Source organism: Hippocampus guttulatus, chromosome 13 (genome assembly GCF_054856545.1).
Source record: "Hippocampus guttulatus isolate MCC_2025c chromosome 13, RoL_Hgut_1.0, whole genome shotgun sequence".
In the NCBI taxonomy this organism is placed as follows: Eukaryota; Metazoa; Chordata; class Actinopteri; order Syngnathiformes; family Syngnathidae; genus Hippocampus; species Hippocampus guttulatus.
The window spans coordinates 18,862,286-18,881,082 of NC_141273.1; the positions used below are offsets into that span (position 1 = coordinate 18,862,286).

Below are 18,797 nucleotides of genomic sequence, written 5' to 3' on the forward strand. Positions count from 1 at the left end.
TTGTGCTGGCACAAAAATCAAGTCATGCTGGTTTTTACACTGAGTGCGCAGGCGTCAGTCTACCAAAATGGGGCCCTTGGACATGATTCCAATATATGAGAGTGTTACTCTCTAGAACTGTCCTAATTTACATAATTACATAACATATACTGGAACATTATGTAAAGAAGTGGAAAATATTGAGGGCATTAAATCAAGTACTTTCTTGGCACATGCTCTTTCTTTAAATTAGTGGTTTTCAAAGTGAGTGTTACCGCCCCCCAGGGGGCAATATGAACTTTTGAAGGGGTGCTGGCGAGGAAACAGTCGGATGGGGGTGTTGAATTTGTGAAGGGGGCGTTGGAGCAATTACAGTAAAATGTGACAGTCTACAGTAAGCGTTCCCCCAATCGCTGCAACTCGACGTACGTGCCATTTTGTAAGCCTGATTTGTGTTCCTTTTTCTTGATTTCCATTTTGTAATCCTACCAATATCAATAATTGAGTTATCAGATGAACGATAGCTTTTGAGTCATAATATTTCGCCAATCATTCGAAACCATTGTTCGGGAAGACTCAATTAGTTTCGCATTTCTGGTCAACGATGAGCTACATATGTATGGTGGGTTTAAACTCTCCAATCTCTAAATTAAGATGTCCCAGGAATAATTTATCAAGCCTTTCACACCTCAGCATACAACTGTGTTTTTAAAACTATATACGCTTGTTTTCAAATATTTTTTTGCCTAATCTCAATCGTAGTTTCTAATTGTTACTCAATTTTATGCCTCTGAAAACAGTTTGCATATTTTTCTCCAGGGATAACCGTGGCAACCCCAGACCATCGAAAAAGAAGTGTGGGCAATACTGTACTCTGTGGAGTACTTGAAGTATGGATTTAGACAATCACCGACCAATTAACAACAACCCATGTGCTTGGTTTGTAAGCAAACCTTTTCTAATGAAGCAAAAAAAAAAATTCAGTTCAAGGTGTTTGTGATTGAAAAATAAATGTTCACCATTTTTGTTCATTAAAACCTTTTCATACTCTTCAAATCGTTTGTGATTGAAGAATCAACCAATTCTTATGACATTTGACATTATCGTCATTCTGGTGTTTGTTGGAAGGGGGGAAAGGGGGGCGGGAGGGGGCTGGCATGTTGGTCCGACGGTGAAGGGGTTGGTGGCAAAAAAAGTTTGAAAACCACTGTTTAAATGATTAGTCAACCCCAGCGTGTATTCACACCTACACTGTTTAATTAAACAGATTCGCCGACGCTGTTACAAAATTTAGAAAAATAGCGTTGCAGAACGTGCATTGAATGACCTCCTCTTGACTAATTACAGCAGAAATGGGCAGATCAAGCATGCAGCATGTAGGAATTCCATACTTTCCGCCATTTTTGGGTTTGTGGTATCGGTGCTGCCCTCCTAAATTCTGTCCAATGGGGGCATTGATCGTCACACGCGCCAATGTGTTTACAGAAGAACTTGCAAAAAATACGGTATGAATACGAGCCACACCAACCACACCGCGATTGGTCCGAACCAACCAAGCGGCCCAAAAGACCTTACACTTTGAGATGCATTTTTATGTATAAAAAGTGGTGTCTACTCTAATTTCAAATTATATTCCAATACTGCAACATGGTTTACGTATTTAGTATTTGTTCATACAGGTATCATATCAATGCATACATAGTCTCATCCTGTAATGCTACAACAGGACTTTCACTGTCCCATTGAGATGTTGAGATCCCCTGTGACACGTCACTGGTTTAGTTTTGTTGCTGGTCTCTCCCGGTTGTTGTTGACAGTCTCTTGTCGCCGATGTTTTTTGCGAATCATTCTGGAAAGATTCTTATCAAACACTTCACCGGAGCGAAGTGCAGACACCAAGTCATCAAATTCACCTCCTTCATCTCCTTTCACATTTATTTGCGCTTTCTTTGCCTTCTGCTCCCTGTCTCTCTTCATCTAGAAAAAAATCAGAAAAAAAACAAGACATATTGAACTTTATTTCACTATTAAATAAGACTGCATGTGCAATATTTGTCTATAGTGTAACCATTGCACTCTTTGAAAGTAAGTCATAAACTCTTCAAAATCACGTCTTAAAATGAAGTGCTGAAATGCGTAATAAATTATCATTGCATGTAGACTGTATGGTGGGGTCGAATGCAGCGGTCCCTTACATTACTTCCGTTTTATTCATTTCGAAAACTGCATGAGGTTTTATTTAGAAAAATAACCGGATTCTCTCTTACATCCGTCTAAAGTATGTTACAGGTCAAGGTGCACTTGTCGGTTACCGCTGAAATGAAACCCAAGAGCGAGCAAAATGAGTAAAAACCAAACGTCTTTTGAAAGTTTCTTTGGGAAGGGGAAAAGGCCCAGCCAGGAGACAGAAGAGGAGCCTACGACTTAAAAGAAAAAGAAAGCTCCATTTCATGGATAGTGTCAGAGGTCCTACTTAAAATACGGATTTATCTCACCGGGAGATTCCCATGCACCAAGCCCACTCTGCATGTGGCAATGGTGAGTCGTATTTTTCATTCACTTTGTATTTGCAGTATATCTTATTTTGAAGGCACGATTAAACGTTACCATAGCGACGAGAGAGTGGTGCGGCCAGATAGCACGTTCCTCGTGTCATGAGAAAATACCACAGTTTTCATGCAGGTCATATCATATTATTTTGTTGTTATTTAACAGCCACACCTTCAACGCCGGTGCATGAAAATATTGTCTGACATTAAACCGGTCAGTGGGGCAAAAAAAGTTGGGGACCGCTGGTCTAATCTATTCAAGTCCCATGTAAGCTCTTGTAGATCAGGTAAAACTCAGCAGTTGCAGTGCAATGATAGCGTTCTCCAACCTTGGCCTCCAGAAGTGCCCGTTTTTCTTCCTCCTCCTTGCGTCTAGCCATGTCCTCATTGGCCTGTTTAGCCTCTGAGAAAGATGACAGGAAAGTGTCGAAGATCCCAAAGAATTCATCAGGCTGAAGCTTGGACGAGTCTTCGCCAAAGTGTTGCAGCGCTTGGCCAAGCTTGAACCATATAAGGTGCAAACACGATGTGAGTTCAACAAATAAACAAACACTGTTCAATGGCAAATCATTTTTCGAATTGAAAAAAGGTTTTTCATTGGACGGATGTTTATAATTTGCATGACATTCTTCAACGTTGGGGCTCCTGGCTCTTCCATTTGAAACCTGCCTGTTTTCCTCCCCCTTGGGTGCGTGCGCGTGTGCGTGTGTGTGTATACAGTGGTACCTCTACTTATGCACGTCTCTTCATACGAAATTTTCAAGTCGACATGTCTCCATAGGAAAATATTGCCTCTTGTTACGAAAGAAATTTCAAGACACAAAAGGCCTGCAGCTCCAAGTTTCCTGAACGCAACATACTTATAGCTGCTCTGCCATTGGCTAGTACCGAGCATCATCATGGAATCCCATTGGCTAAGAGGGACCTCTCCCGTGTGTAGATAGAAAATGTTGAATTGGCGTCCTCGTCATTCGCCCCTCGGGCCATGAGGCGTTGCCATAGAATTACGTAAATGTGAATCACCCTGAAAAAGTGTTCACCACTCCGGCGATCGCTCACTATGCTGATGTTTGCCTTGAACATTTTCGTAAGATTGTTCAAAGCCGACAAAAGCAACCGTCCTTGGATCAGTACATGACAAGACACCAGTAAAAAAACTACTCCTGAGAGAGAACATGAACTAAAGAGGGAAAAAACAATGAAGACGCAGTTAAAAGTTAAATGACCATAATTTTTATTCTTTCCTCTATTTTTTGTTTTTTACATTATGCACAACTGTCATTTATTGTGCTATAATCTAAATGTAACATGTATTTGTTACATATTTTGAATGCTTTTTTAACATGTGTGTCAGAATTTTGGGAGAGAGCGGTGGGGTGGGAGGAACTTGGAACAGATTTACATGGGTAACACGTCTCTACTTTTTTTTAGTTTTCTAGTTAAGAAATTTCTTCAATTTCAAAAGTAGAGGTACCACTTGAAGTGTGTCTTCGGCCCATATTTAGTCTTGCCTGTATAACTCCCTCATGTCCGCAATGAAACTCTGTTTTGTAACCAGATGTGTCCCTGAAGCACACCAACTTATCAGTTAACCTTGCTGAACTGCTTACTGGAGACTTTGTGGTGACATTCAGGACATAGGAATGCGCCAGTTGATACCAGCTAGAATCGGTTTGGACAGAAACATATTGCCGAGTGGCAACAGCTTCGGCACAACAGCTTCGGTACCGCCATTCTGATAATATAAATATGTTGTGAGTCCTTTGTGTCTTTGTACTTGTGATGGGCTGCAGCCATTGTCTGTAACGCATTGCTGCCCGGAATATTCTGTAAATAAAAGCTTTGAAGAAATTGTTCATCGTCTACAGCCTGTATTCGGACAACTAACATTCTCACCACCCGAAATTAAACGAACACGCGGAGGAAAAAAAGGCCACCCTCCTCCAACACACTGTAGTATATAAACATAAATATAGCGTCAAATATCTTGACCTACACTGTTGAGTCTCTTTATTGTTTCATCAAAGATGTCGAAGCAGCCGTTGCCTCCTTTGATTTTTCCCATTTTAAATGGATACACTTACTAGTTCAGTCTTGGATGAACTCATCCGAACTTGTCATTTCTGGTAAATAGAGCTCCGTTAACTGTAGACTTGATAAAAGACAATGGGCCTACACCAGTAAATGGCATGGCTCCCGAAACCACAACTGACTGTGGAAACCTCACATTGGACTTTAAGTAGCCTGACTTTTGTGCTTCTCCAGTTTTCTTCATGACTCTGGGACCTTGATTTTAAATGATATGGAAAATTTACTCTCATCTGAAAAGAGGACTTGGGACCACGGGCTTGAGTCATGGAATTCTACAGCTCTGGCCCTTGTATGCAATGTCTACATGTGGCGGTTCTTGATGTACTGACGCCATGCTCAGTCAACTTCTTATTAAACTCATCCAGATTTTTGAATCACTGTTGCTTGACAATCTTCTCAAGGGTGCGGCCATTCCTGTCACTTGCGCATCATTTCCGACCACAGTATCCCCTTCCTCTGATCATGTATCATCTGCGAGCATCCAGCGTCTTTCACAAATTGTTTTGATTGACATGTTTTCTCCTTATTGAAGGTTTAAATGTTAGTTTTCTGCACAGACGTCAAATCAGCAGTCGTCCCCATGATTCTGATGCCTACTAAGCCAGACTGAGTTCATTTAAAGGTTGGGGAAAACTTCTGCAGGTATGAATTAGCTGGTAAAATAGGGACACAACGAGCCTACACTACAATGTTGAACTTTGTCATGATATTGGATCTGTTTTGTTTTTAAGGGTTGGCGTATTTTGCTTTGTGTGTGATGACACACAAAAAGTTTCACTTTTTGAAACAGATGATTGAAATAAATGCTGCGATTGGCTGGCAACTGGTTCAGGGTGTCCATCCGCCCACTGCCCGGAGACAGCTGCCATCGGCTCCAGCATGCCCCGCGACCCATGCGAGGAGAAGCGGATTACAAAATGGATGGATAGATGGATGAAATAAATAGACTTTCCCTCAATATTATAATTTTTGAGCACCCACCTTATATTTTGGTAAAGGCTTACGTGACACTTTTCTTTCAATCTTGAGACTCTCATGTCATATTTAATGTCAACATCCTTACAAAAATAACATGCAGTGAGTAGGTGCTTGCTTACCAGATCTTTTGCCTCAACAAATGACTCTTCAACTTCAGACAAGCTGAAGGATGCCACAGTGAGGAACTGCCTGACGACAGGAACAAATTTATCATTTGGGCCGAGAGAGGTTTGACTTTGCTGGTACTGTAGTTCCTGGAAGTGGAAGTACACACATATACTGTACTATAAACTGTAACACACTGAAAATATACTGGCGGTCTCATTGTATCAGTGTTTACAGATTTTAACTACTGTATATGTAAATTGATTTATTTCAGCTCCTATCAGAACTAAATTCAAACAAGAAAATTGTGAATCATTGCATACGGTCATGTCACAGCCTGTTTTAGCAGTGTACACAGTACACACATCTGATGGTCATGCCATGTGCTCAGTGAGCTGACTGCTTTCAAACTTAGCCTAAGATTTGGTGCCTCCACGACAATACTGTATGCGATCATTTACTTTCCACTCGGAAAAATGGGTTTGCAGACCAAAGGTTAATGCTGCAGAAAATAAAAGTTCCAATTGCTTCAGCTGCCGTTTGAGAACCGCAACCTGAAAATTCAGAACCAAATTGAAGGATAACCTTGCATATGTAAAAATGGCCATGCTTGCTGCATCAACTCTTCTAAAGTTAAGCCATGTTTTTAATACAGTAAATATTCCCACCGACCTCTGTCAAACGGAAATTCCCTCACCCGGAATAAAAACCTATGCATTAAAATTTCGACTATGACATTACATTAACGATCAATTTATAACACCTGGAAGCCATCCGGAAGCCTGCAGCAGCATCAACTCAAGCAAGTCCTGCTCGATACTGCTGAATAACTGTGTCCGCGTCGCTATTTACTCTCATTGGATCCAAAATGGTGACATGCAAGTGACTCTATTGGCATGAGTTTTACTGGAATTGCAAATAATTTTGTATTTCCTTCATTTACATTTACATCCTGTAGATCATGGTGTCCAAATGAAGAGGAAGGGTAATGACTGTGGAAGAGAGAATGCAATGCATCCGGTTACCTGCTAAGAGTAAATTGCTTGTAACTCGACGGACAGTCCCTGCTGAGGAAGACGAAACCACAAACAAAAACAATAAAAACTTGGCCTGAGGGAGCCCTCTCTCAGCTACAGGACTGCTTCTCAAGGACTGAATGAGATTTATTCTCCAACCTCAACCTGCAAGAGTACACTGACACCGCACTCTCTTACATCAAAAACTGTGTTGACACTGTCTGGTCAGGGTTTTTCCAAACCATAAACCCTGGATGAACAGAGAAGTCTAGTCTCACTCTCTACTAAAAAACCCCAACACCGCCTTCAGATCAAGGGACAGGGCCCTGTACAGCGCGGCCAGGTCAGACCTGAAAAGAGGCATCAGGGAGGCCAAAGCAGCCTATAAGAGGAAATTAGAGGACCACTTCGCTGTGAATGACCCCAGGAAGATGTGGCGGGGAATAAATCACATCACGAACTACAAAAACAGAAACGCGGTGAATGCTATGACTGACACCTCACTGGCAGAGGAACTTAACAACTTCTTTGCCCGCTTTGAAGCAGCCAGAACCCCAGCAGTCACTCCACACACACCACTCCCCAGCACTTCCACACTGACACTTCAGGAGCACGAAGTGAGACGTGTGCTAAAGTCTGTGGACCCCAGGAAGGTGGCTGGCCCGGACGGCGTACCTGGTAAGGTACTAAGGGCATGTGCAGACCAACTCGCTGGAGTTTTCACCAGGATTTTCAACCAGTCTCTGTCACAGGCCATCATCCCATCCTGCCTCAAAGCCTCCACCATCATTCCCGTCCCAAAAAAATCAGCAGCTGACAGTATCAATGACTACAGGCCTGTTGCACTTACGTCTGTAGCCATGAAATGCTTTGAAAGACTGGTCTCACAGCATATCAGAGCCTGCCTGCCTCCCACTCTAGACCCTTACCAGTTTGCCTATAGGGCAAACCGGTCCACCGAGGGTCTTATAACCATAGCACTCCACACCGCGCTGAGTCACCTGGAGCACCCGGGAAACTACGTGAGGATGCTCTTCCTGGATTTCAGCTCAGCCTTCAACCACATCATCCCGGAGATCCTGGTCCAAAAACGGACTCACTTGGGCATCTCCACCTCCATCTGCCAGTGGGTTAAAAATTTCCTCACAGACCGCCCACAGTCCGTCAAACTTGGCCCCCACTTCTCCTCCACCATCACACTCAGCACCGGTTCTCCTCAAGGATGTGTTCCCGCTCTACAAATTTGACTGCTCTCCGACCCATCTCTCAAACACCATAATCAAGTTTGCGGATGATACAACCGTGGTCGGACTCATCTCAGGGGGGAATGAGTCTGACTACAGAGACGAGGTCAGGTTGTGTGCTCAGCAAACAACCTGCCACTGAACACCACAAAAACAAAGGAGATGATCCTGAACTTCAGGAAGGGACGAGCGGACCCAGCGCCGCTTTACATTCATGGGGAATGTGAGGAAAAGGTGAGCTCCACTAGGTTCCTGGGTGTGCAGCTCTCTGCGGACCTCTCCTGGACAGCCAACACCACGGCGGGGGTGAGGAAAGCCCAGCAGCGACTCCACTTCCTGAGGGTGCTCAGGAGGAACAACTTGGAGGAGAAGCTGCTGGTGATGTTCTACAGAGCTACCATTGAGAGCACCCTGGTGTACTGCATCACAGCGTGGTACGCGAGGTGCTCAGCAGCAGACAGAAAAGCGCTGCAGAGGGTGATAAATCTGGCCCAGAAGGTCACTGGCTGCTCTCTGCCCAGCCTGGAGGACATTGCCAGCTCACGTTACCTCAGCAGAGCTGCCAACATCATCAAGGATGCATCCCACCCCACCAACCACCTGTTTGCCAAGTTACCCTCGGGCCGGCGTTACAGATCACACAAAACCCGGACAAGCAGATTCAAGGACAGTTTTTTTCCTCGAGCCATTACTGCAATAAATAACCACCGAAAATAATCAAAGCTACTGCATTTTAAACCTAAACTCACTAGCTCACTTGTGCAATAATGAGCAATATCTGAGCCATTCCATTTCATGTGCAATATGTGTCCTGTGTGCAATATAAGCCTCAGTCCACACTACCACGACTGCTGCTGTTGTTGTTTGTTGTTGAGTTTTGTATTTATTTTATTTTATTATATATCTATATATTTTTTTCGAAATGCACTAAGGAATGGCACCCAAATTTCATTGTATGCTATACAATGACAATAAAGGCAATTCTGATTCTGAGTCGAGTAAATAGACGTTTCCTGGAATGCTTTACCTGTTATCATGCTTAAAAACCTTCCGCTAACTGGACTGATAAGAGAGAAGGCGAGTTCCATAGCACTGACTTTGGGCATAGAGGACTTCAAAGCGCCCGCTGGCTGGCTTCAAAAGTTCGTTGCACGACATCAGCTGAGCAATGTTGTCTTGTGTGGTGATCGGGGGGGATGTCAAGTTAGAGGCAGTGAATGAGTGGAACGAAAAGCCACCAGGTCTGTTACTGATCTCCGTTTCCAGCAAATAGTCTTAATTTTGTTATACTTAATTTTGTTCACATACCTGTACTGTATGCTGCAGTTGTTGTGTTTAAACAGTTTTTGCACCATATATCTTTGCATTTTATTGCTTGTGTACATGTATTTTGTTAACATACTTGCATGTTCATAAAGGACATGTACCATAGTTGTTTCTCACATAAGGAAATTCTGTTATAAAGAAAGATTGGACAACACAAATATGATTCCTTACTTGAGAACAACTTACCTGTATACCCAAAATGACCTGATTATGACTACCTAATGTGTGTGCTCAATGAACATGCGCACTAATGCGCCCCTCCTGGTTGTGCGCGCACACACTGAACCTGCATTGTATGTTGTTATTAAGCATGGGCTGATATTAGATTTTGTGAGCAAAAATATTGCCGTGTTACAGTATTAAAATAACTTCTCTAAAATAATCCTTATTTGAAGTTGTGCAAATAAAAATGGCATTTTTACACCATTGTACACAATCTATTTTATTCTTAAACAAAATATAGAATATTTTTTACATTAAGCACTGTGTACCATTTTAAGTTTAAATAAATGAATGAGTGCATATCAACATTCTTTTGGTTTAATTTCTAAGCAAGTCACAGTGTCCCATCACTGGTGACCCTATTTTATAAGAAAGCCATGGACATGTTGTCCTTGGAGCTAACTAGTAAACACTGGTGCATACTCTTTTACACCGATTTTTTGTTTTCCTTAAGAAACCCTCCATCCATCCCCTCCTCCGTGCTTAACTGCTCACAAAGGAGGGAAAAAAAGTTATTGCAAGCAATAAGCTTCAAAGAGGCGGCTCCTTAACGCAACTCTGCAAGCAGCCAATCATATTGTACTCTGCTGAGGAGTCCCCTCAAAAAAGAACAGAGCAGCTCATTACCGATGACCAACAGTATTAGTGTTTTTTGACACCCCGACTTTTTAAAACCCAGGTAAACCATCAAACCGGTAATCGGCCCGTGCCTAGTTATACTATCTATTAGACAAAAAAAAAAAGTTCTCTTACCGCTTCGACGCTTTTGATACCAGATCGCAAATTGGAAATGTCTTTCTCCAATTCCATCATACTAAAAAGATAATAAAAAAGAAACAGAGAGGAGTAAAATAAGATGATGAAGAAAGCAAGTGACATCATCAATCATCAAAAGTTAGTTTCATGTTTGTAAGGAAAATAAATCACATTCTTCAACATTTACGCGGATCTGCAAGTGTTGGTGGTTGATTTTGCCCCCCCCCCATACCAAATACTGAATGCTTAGTTATGTTGACTGTATATGTTGTTCAACTTGTTCAACTTCAGAGGTGTCAAATCCAGGTCTTGAAAGTAAAAAAAATTGCTTCATTCAAGAATAATTAAAAAAGAAAAAAAACTGAATATTTTTCTGGACATACGCAATGAGCTGAAAAATGTACATGCATTGTTTTGTTTTGTTTTCCACGCCAACGAGGTAGCTGGCTCAGCTAGCTGGCTATCTCTCATCTTCTGGCACGCTGTGGTGGATCCTGCTCAACCTTCCCCCTTTCATCTGCTGCCACTGCCATCCACCTTCTCCTTGAATCTTTTACGACAATTTAAGGATTTAAAACCTGCATTAATCCATCAGGATTGTACCTTTGGCGTTTGTGACACGGGATTCTAGTTAAGATAAGCGGTCTTAAAATAAAAATTAAAACTTCGTCAACGATTTGTCGTCCTCGTCTGCTGCTGGGGTGCAGAGCACGCACCACTCACCTTAACATATGAGCCCAGCAGCATTTTACTTTCCTTATACTGCTTGCCCTTGGGGCACTCTGAATGGCCAAATATCACATTTGAACAATGTTCTGAGTTTCCAAACCGTCTGGGTTTGCAATAATAATAATGCAAGAATATATTATTGCTTTATAATGGTGGCATATCGTAGCACATCAGCATTACATTACATTACAACATGATATAACAAGTTGACGGTCCATTACACATGATTAAAAAAAATGGATTTGTACTTACTTGACTTTTGCAGCTTCTGGCACATATTGCAATTCCTCATTCAGGGCCATTACCATAGGGAACTTCTTCTCCAATACAGTGACAATGTAGTTGAGCAGAGTGATGTTTCTACAAATGGAAAATTGACCCACTTTCATTGATTATATCTCTATGTGTTTTATGGAGGGGTTCGACCTTTATGCGAAAAATGGCAACATATCCCACAATCGCATGCATTCAACCATAGCAGTCGGATGTGTCAACTTGTCATTGCAAACAACAGTACTTTGTTAAGTGTAAATATCTAGATTAGTTTACGTGACTAGAAGCTTTTAGTGGACTTTGACGACATGTAGCAATGAAGGAATACACAGAGATTTTCGACAGGCAGGCGTTTGATTGGAGATTTGGATCCTTATAAACTTCCAACAGCAAGTACTGAAGAAAGATCTTTCATATATATCTCCATCCATCCATTTTCCGAACCGCTTTATCCTCACTAGGGTCGCAGAGGGTGCTGGAGTCTGTCCCAGCTGTCTTCGGGCAGTAGGCAGGGGACACCCTGAACCGGTTACCAGCCAATCGCAGGGCACACAGAGACGAACAACTATCCGCGCTGACACTCACACCTTGGAACAATTTGGAGTGTTCAATCAGCCTGCCATGCATATTTGCCGGGTGCTGCCATGCACAGCACCCGGAGAAAACCGACGCAAGCACTGGGAGAACATGCAAACTCCACACAGAAAGGCCGGAGCTGGAATCGAACCCGGGACCTCTGCGCTGTGAAGTCAACGTGTTAGCCACTTGCCTACCAGGCCTCCCTTTTATATATGTGTGTATATATATGAGCTGTCAAATGATTAAAACATTTAATCTAATTAAAAACGCAACTGTCATAATTCACTCAAATTAACTGAAAATTGATCGTGATTAGTCACGCATTTTTTATCGTTTCTAAATTTCCTTTTATATTTTTTGTCCTATTTTTCCCCATTTTAATGCTCTCATCAACATGGAATCATGAATCAGTTTTCTATATGCAAAATGCAAATATTTACTTAAATAACAATTTTGATTTTCAATTTTACATGAACATTTCATGGAATCAAAACAGAGCAATATAACATTATAAAGTGCACATCTAAGGTAAACTAGTCCTCAGCCTATAGTGGATTTAAGCCATGGTTGCATACTACATTTTTCTCAAGTTTGCTTTGAACACAGCAGTCAGGCTATGTTGATTCTGTTGGTCCTTCTTGCTCGGAAGTCTCGCTACGGTTTTGTGTAGACATCATTTCGGATGACTACACTTGGTTAGATGACAACACTAGAGACGTTTTATTTTCAGCTAGGTCGCGACCACTGCACCGCTGAACTCTTGACGTGCCTCAGTGGCGCACCGTCGCTGTCAGACGAACACAGAGAAGCTCCACCCGCTTTATTTAAATGGCCACGGAACACTGTAACCTTCCACACAAAATAGTTCCAAACAAGTAACAATCGCGTCAGTGGCATACATCGTATTCGACAGGCTACCTGCTCTTTATTCACCAGAGGCTCATCAACCTAGTCTCTTATTTCTCTCCCGAAACAGTGTCTTCTCCGCTACGTACAATCTCTGTACACAGCTTGTAATGGATGCTCTCGCTGGCAATCCGTAGTGGAGTCGTTAGACGCAATGCGAATGATTTCAGCTTGAGTCGAGCTGTGGACAATGTTGACAGGCTTGCATGCAGTAGCCATACATTTAGCTATGGCTTCAGCAAATTTGTTCTACGTTGTGTCATCCATTTTCTTCGCTTTGAAATGATCCACAGCTGTCTGTCTTAGACGAGGGGGCGGAGTACTCCCATCAGCGGTGTGCTTGGCCATTATGTGGTATTTCAGACTCGACGTGCTATGATGATAGCTCAGTTTACGACTGCAAAACATACAAGTAACTTTGGTCTTGTCAGTGGAACTACAGACCCAGGACACGCTGGAGAGACTATGTCACCACAACACCTCGGGATCCCCCGGGGAGAGCTGGAAGAAGTAGCTAGGGAGAGGGAAGTCTGGGCTTCCCTGCTAAAGCTATTGCCCCCGCGACCCGGCCCTGGATAAGCGGTAGAAGATGGATGGATGGATGGACGTGCTATGATGATAGCTCAGTTTACGACTGCAAAACATCCAGGTAACTTTGGTCTTGTCAGTGGAACTATCTGGCAACTTTTTAAAATAAAAAAATTGAATCCCGTTAAAATTAATTTAAATTAATGCCAATAAAAAAGCACTAACCTGACAGCTCTAATATATATATATATATATATATATATATATATATATATATATATATATATATATATATACACATATACAGTAAATATTCCCATCCCCGGAATTCTATGGAAAGGAATATCCTTCACCCGGAATAAAAACCTATGCATTAACATTTTGGCTACGATATTACGTGTTACCGGAACTTGCGTAAGCGGATATTCCACTACCCGTAACCCAGATGGAGGTGAAATGCCGCGGGAGCTTAAATACACGCAACGCCCACCCGATGCGATGGAAAAGACACAACGCTGAAACAAGTTTTCACTTCGCGTTTTTCGATCATCCGATTCTAAACGACGACGTGTAAGTGAGTTTTTATTGCCGTGCGTTTTACTCTAATTGTGAATGATTTTAACTTTATTCACTTACATCCTGGAGAACGCGGCACTAGCTTAAAAGCAGCACCCACTCGACATGACCGAAGAAACGTGTTCGCTTCGCCGTTTTCATTCATCAGATTCGAAACGAAGACGTGTAAGAGACTTTTTATTGCCGTGCGTTTTACTGGAAATGCGAAAGATTTTAACTTTATTCACTTACGTCGTGGAGATCATCGCATCGAAACTGTAACGACTGGAGCGGAGCGAGTGAAATGCATCCGTTTGAGCGAGGCTGGACACAAAGTTAAAAAGATCCAGCAGACACTTGGAGTCGGAAAGACGCAAATCTACGAAACTTTAAAAAACAAGGCATCGATTCAACTCCTGATGACAAGCCACCATCCAGCAAGGAAGCAATGCAAATGGCAACAGGGATACACCTGTATTATAGTTTTTGTTATATAAACAGTTTTTGGACAGTTTATTTTTGTATTTTATTGATTGTGTTGTTACACGTGCATTTTGTCAACATACTTGCAGGTTCATAAAGGACATGTACCATGCTCATTTCCCAAATGAGGAATTTCTGTTATCAGGACAAATTGGACAGCGCAAACACGAGTCCGTACTAGAGAATATTTACTGTATTAGTTGTAGAGTAAATAGCACAAAAGTGGGGACTCGTGGCTTTGGTAGATTATTTCTTTGTTCTTGGGCTTTATTTCTGTGTTGTAATAATTAATGCCTCTTGGCAATTAATATTACGCTGTTGGAAAGCTGGTTTAGTCACCTCTTCTATCCTGCTCGATTTGTACAGAACATGCAAGTGAGATGTCCGTATTAGAGAATATTTACTGTACAATCAAACCTCGGTTTTCGAATGTCTCTGTTCTCGACCAAATCGGTTTTCGACCAAAGATTTCGGGGGTTTTTTATGCCTCGGATTACCATCGAAATTTGGTTCTCGACCAAACTGAGCGCACTTGAATGCGCCACATGACTCCTCTCGTATTCCTTACACGAAGAAGTGACGCTTCCTCGTGTAGCGTTCCATTGTGAGCACACGTGTTCAATAAAGATTTTTTTTTTTTAAAGAGTGTGGTTTCGGTTTTCGAACAAATCGTTTTTCGAACAGCCTTCTGGAACGGATTATGGTCGAAAACCGAGGTATGACTGCATATATATATAGATATATACATATATCTATATCTATCTATCTATCTATCTATCTCTCTCTCTCTCTCTCTGGTTGGTAAGTTGTTAGTTGGTAAGGCATCGGTTTAGCGTACGGTATGGTGTACGGGAGACGGCGGTTCGAATCCCGCTTGGGGCAAAAATGAGCACATAACACCATCCAGTGTGGGTCCTTGGGCAAGATCCTTCACGCTAATGCCTACCTCATACAATGGTGAGAGACAATAAAACGAATGACATGCCGGCTCAGACGCCGCCCGGCCAAACAAGGTCTGCGTCAGGTGCTGGGGAACCAGAGCACCTTGATGAAAAATGGGCTCTGCAAAGCGGAGATGGGCGAGATGCGATAACATGGCTCTGTTGGAATGCTACTACTCAAGCAACCCTAGTCAGAGGGGTTACATGCAGAGAATGTGGGCTAAATGGTTACTTCGAAACCCACAGTCACGGTTGACCACGAAACAACTAGTAGCTCAGTGTTCCAACATCCACAAACGGCAACTGCTGTCACAACTTGAGATTGATGAGGTACAACGCAGGTTCCATGGTGAAGGGCCCGAGGCTGCCAGATCAGAGGAGGAGGTCATACCAGAGATTGGGAGGCAAGCCCCAATGAATGCAGATGATGAGATTGGGAGGCCAGCCCCAATGAATGAAATGCTGAGCGAGGCAGCAACTGACCTGAAAGCTAAGATCATGGCGAGAATGAAAGCTGGGCAACCTAGAAACCGATTACAACGGCTATGTGAAGTACCACCTGAAAGCCTCATGGAAAGTGTGAATGCAGCACTGAGGGTGATCCCTACCGTAACGATCACGGAAACCAATGAGCTGATATACGCTTCAGCATCAGTGATCCTAGAGACGCTTGGCTATAAGAGCAACCATGGAAGCCATGAGATACGTTACCCACCATGGAAAAGATGGTTGGAGCCTAAGATCAAGGCGGCTCGGAAAGATGTGAGTCAATTGACGGAGGCCCAGAGAGGTGTGATGAAAAGGCCGATCCCCGAGAGGTACATCCAGATGACCATACCTGAAGCACTCGAAACTGCCAAACAAAGGCTCCAAGCCTTGTCCAGTCGCCTAAAGAGGTACACGAAAGAGAATGAGGCCAGACGAATAAACAGGCTGTTCGCAACACAACCTGCGAAAGTGGTTACTTTCTTACAACTTACTAACAACAGAGCTGACCCACCAAGACTGGAAACTGAAAGGTACTGGAAAGGCATATGGGAGAAGGAGGTTGCACATAACAGCAGTGCACAATGGCTGGTGACCCTGAGAGAGGAGCACAGCACCCTCCCTGAACAGAACCCAGTTACCATAACAGTGGCAGACATACAGAAAAGAGTCTCAGATATGAAGAACTGGACAGCACCAGGCCCGGACATGGTCCACACCGACTGGCTAAAGAAACTGACAGCACTCCATGAGCGCCTAGCAGCACAAATGAACCAGCTGCTGAGGGATAGGACTCACCCGGGATGGCTAACCAAAGGGCGAACGATCCTGATCATGAAGGATCCCTCAAAGGGTGCAGTCCCATCCAACTATCGGCCAATAACCTGTCTCTCCACAACATGGAAGCTCATGTCAGGCATCATTGCGGCTAAGATAAGTGGACACATGGATCAATACATGAGCGAAGCACAGAAGGGCATTGGTAGAGATACCAGAGGAGCCAAACATCAGCTCCTGGTTGACAGAACAGTCGCACAAGACTGCAGGTCCTGACATACCAAACTGTGCACAGCCTGGATTGATTACAAGAAAGCCTATGACTCGATGCCACATACATGGATCACTGAATGCTTGGAGTTGTATAAGGTGAACAGGACCCTAAGAGCCTTCGTTGCGAACTCGATGAGGATGTGGAAAACCACACTCGAAGCCAATGGCAAGCCACTTATCCAAGTGTCCATCAAATGTGGCATATACCAAGGTGATGCACTCTCCCCACTGCTGTTCTGCATAGGACTGAACCCCCTAAGCCAAGTAATCACCAAGGCAGGCTATGGATACCGCCTCAGAAATGGAGCTACGATCAGTCACCTCCTCTACATGGATGACATAAAGCTGTCTGCTAAGAGTGAAAGGGACATCGACTCCTTGATCCACACAACCAGGATCTACAGCAGCGACATCGGGATGTCATTCGGGTTTGAGAAATGTAGTCGGATGGTGACTAAGAGAGGAAAGGTAGTCCACACTGAAGGGGTCTCACTCCCTGAAGGAACAATAGCAGACATTGAGGACAGCTACAAGTAGCTCGGTATATCACAAGCCAATGGCAACCTCGAACTGGCAACAAGGAAAGCGGCTACGGCCAAATACCTCCAGCGAGTGAGGCAAGTCCTAAGAAGCCAGCTCAGTGGCAAGAATAAGACCTGGGCAAGAAACAGCTATGCCCTGTCAGGGATCAGATACCCTGCAGGAATAATAAGGTGGCCAAAGGAAGAGATTCAGACCACGGACGTTAAGACCCGAAAGCTCCTAACCATGCATGGAGGGTTAATATATATATAGTTTGCATGTTCTCTGCGTGTTTTTTCATCGGGTTCTCCAGTTTTCTCCCACATTCGAAAAACATGCTTGGCAGGTTAATGGAACACTCTAAATCGTCCCTTGGTGTGAGTGTGAGCATGGATGATTTTTCGTCTGTGTGTGGCCTGCGATTGGCTGGCAAACGGTTCAGGGTGTCCCCCGCCTACTGCCCGAAGACAGCTGGGATAGGGTCCAGCACCCCCCGCGACCCATGTCAGGATAAAGCGGATTGCAAAATGGATGTATCTGTATTTGTATGTTTGTATATCAAAAAGTCTGTGCACATTAGTCATACACGTCATACTGTTGTCCATGCAAAACGTAGATGTTTGCAAACAGTAAAAGGCAGACATGCTAATCAAAACTAGCACTGATGTTACGTTAAATGATAAACTTTCAAACAACACGCAAAGAGCAGTCCAGGATGCTGTCTACTTATCTTTTTGTATGACAACTATTCACGAAGACACGGGAAACAACAATATGACTGCGTTGATGTGAATGCTTTCTACCATCTTTGTTACCGATTTGTTGCGTGACTGTTGTATGTGTTAGTTGCTCCATGTACAGCACTTTGTATGCAGCGATGGCTGTTTGAAAGTGCTCTATAAATACAGTTGAGTTGAGAGAGCTGAGTTCAGACGACCATGTGATGATCAACCGCTTTTCTTTTGGGTAAGTGTCAAAGTCCTGGTTTGTGATGATTTTCGGGAGACTAAAGAAGCCTTTACCGCCCTTTCCCCCCGTGACTATTACAGCCAACAATGGGACATGTACAAGGCATGGTGAAAAGTAAAGGACTCTCTGTTCGTGGGACTAGCCCAGGGGTGGGGAACCTTTTTGACTAAGAGAGCCATAAAAGCAAAATATTTGGAAATGTATTTCAGTGAGAGCCACACACACATATATATATATATATATATATATATATATACATACATACATACATACATCCATCCATTTTCCAAACCGCTTGATCCTCATTAGGGTCGCGGGGGGTGCTGGAGCCTATCCCAGCTGTCTTCGGGCAGTAGGCGGGGGACACCCTGAATCGGTTGCCAGCCAATCGCAGGGCACACAGAGACGAACAACCATCCACGCTCACATTCACACCTAGGGACAATTTAGAGCGTTCAATCAGCCTGCCATGCATGTTTTTGGAATGTGGGAGGAAACCGGAGTACCCGG

The 18,797-nt window shown here is 43.3% G+C and overlaps 1 protein-coding gene across 1 annotated transcript in view; it reads right to left on the reverse strand.

Moving 5' to 3' along the window:
• Positions 1 to 1,214: 1,214 nt before the first annotated feature.
• daam1a (dishevelled associated activator of morphogenesis 1a) overlaps positions 1,215 to 18,797 on the reverse strand; it is a 90,986-nt gene continuing 73,403 nt past the window's right edge. Inside the window, exons 22-26 of the mRNA XM_086127343.1 lie at positions 11,248 to 11,355; positions 10,264 to 10,324; positions 5,717 to 5,851; positions 2,858 to 3,028; positions 1,215 to 1,956 (exon numbers count right to left, since the gene is read on the reverse strand). Of these exons, the coding sequence (XP_085983469.1) occupies positions 1,750 to 1,956; positions 2,858 to 3,028; positions 5,717 to 5,851; positions 10,264 to 10,324; positions 11,248 to 11,355 (682 nt within the window). The 3' untranslated portion in view covers positions 1,215 to 1,749. The remainder of the gene's footprint in view (positions 1,957 to 2,857; positions 3,029 to 5,716; positions 5,852 to 10,263; positions 10,325 to 11,247; positions 11,356 to 18,797) is intronic.